General features: G+C 43.0%; 1 protein-coding gene across 1 annotated transcript in view; it reads right to left on the reverse strand.

Moving 5' to 3' along the window:
* The window catches only part of LOC101854280 (glutamate receptor ionotropic, kainate 4), a gene marked incomplete at its 5' end in the record, with an annotated part of 17,502 nt that overhangs the window by 9,910 nt on the left and 5,704 nt on the right, over positions 1-1,888 (reverse strand). The window contains 1 exon segment of the mRNA XM_005107237.3: positions 349-435. Within this exon segment, the coding sequence (XP_005107294.2) occupies positions 349-435 (87 nt within the window).

Here is a 1,888-nt window from a genome sequence, read left to right on the forward strand (position 1 = left end):
ACATACACACACACAAACATACACACACAGACACAAACTCACAGACGCATACACACAGACACATACACACACATAAACATACACACATAAACATACACACACACACACATACACACACACACACACGCGTGCACACTAACGCCCGTGTGCACAAACACACACATACACACACAGACTTACACACACACACACACACACACTCAGACAACCCTCGCTCACGCACACTAACGCCCGTGTGCACAAACACACACATACACCCACAGACTTTCACACACACACACACACTCACACAACCCTCGCTCACGCACACTAACGCCCGTGTGCACAAACACACCCAATAACTGATACCGGTGATGTGTTCAGGTTCTCCTGTGAGGATCCTCCCTTCAGTACAGCAACTTCCACCGCCTGTTGGTCCGCCAGGTCCTCAAGTGACTGGGTGACGACACCGAGTGAAAGAAAAGAGGAGGAAGAAGAAGAAGAAGAAGAATTGAATAAATGAAAAAAACATTGAAACCTTACCTTGGTTTACTTTACTTTTATCCGCCGCTTATACCCATTTGGGAGTCGGGGGAAGAAAGAGACGTCTCTCTGCCACCAGCCGGAGAGCATGGGTCAGGGGTCATTTGATTCTTTGGTGTTGGATGTGCTGCATGTTACCATTTATTTGTGCCCACCATTTCTCTGATTATCAGAGAAATATTGAAACAAAGAGCTATTTCTCTCTTATATTCTTGTGTGTGTGTGTGTGTGTGTGTGTGTGTGTGTGTGTGTGTGTGTGTGTGTGTGTGTGCGCGTGCGCGCGTAAATCTTAAACTGGGAAACTCTTTATTTGAAAAAAAAAGAAATGGTATAGGTGTAACCATAATTCTTGCAGTTCTGTAAGTTTATAGACCATGCGAGGCTTCAAAATTGAGCGTCTATCTTTTTTTTGTAAGAGTTTCACGGCACTTGCAACACAAAAGGTCATATAAGTGCAGAAAATTAGAGGTATTACAAGAGAGTATCAAACATAAGAAAGGGAGGACACAATCGAGTATTTTGACTTTCAAAAGAAGGCGCAGAGATAAGGATGATAGAAGTTTGATAAGAAAAAAAATAAAAAAATACCACACCAGAGATCGTGCGCTTATATGACCACATTATGTATTTGCGAGCGTCGTATAACTCCAACTAACTAAACTTAACTACTAAACACCAAAGCACCCGCCAACTATCCGCCTCCATCTCCGGAAGGACAGAGCCAAATAAGAAAATCTGTGTAGAGTGCCTTTCCTAAGGACACGATGTGGAACAAGCTTAGGCACCAACTCCCGATCACGTGATCTCACGATTACGGGGTCCGGTAGCCAAACTACTGGGCTACCAACGCCACCCTGCTTATTTGTGAACATCGCGAAATGCGATATCAATCAAAGAAAAGAAAACGAGAACGTGTTAAGTTTAATAGTAAAAATGTAATTATTAGAAAAAAAAGTCTACTTGGACTCTGTACTCAGAACTTTCTTCACATATGCAAATAAACAATTACATGGAATGGCATTTTTGATTTTCCTGGAGACTAAAAGACCCATAAATCATCTGAGTGATCTACAAATAGGAACTCGTTTGGTATGTTTCCAAAAATTCAACATGAAAGCTCCACGGAAACATTACAAAACATAGGCATTAATTTAGATATTCTGGAAGCAGGCTGCTTCGACCCTGTCTATCTGGGCTAATCGGGGCTGAGAAGGATACAGTGTACCAGCAGATAGAGGCAGACACCTACTCCATTAAAAAGGAACATATCAAGGAAACCTTCCCACAAGAGAACCGAACTCGCGTCTTCTGCCTGTGACGGCGAAGCGACTAACCGATAAACCACAGAGGTCGGTCTGTGGCTACT

The sequence above is a fragment of the Aplysia californica genome, unplaced genomic scaffold (assembly GCF_000002075.1).
Source record: "Aplysia californica isolate F4 #8 unplaced genomic scaffold, AplCal3.0 scaffold00587, whole genome shotgun sequence".
Taxonomy (NCBI): Eukaryota; Metazoa; Mollusca; class Gastropoda; order Aplysiida; family Aplysiidae; genus Aplysia; species Aplysia californica.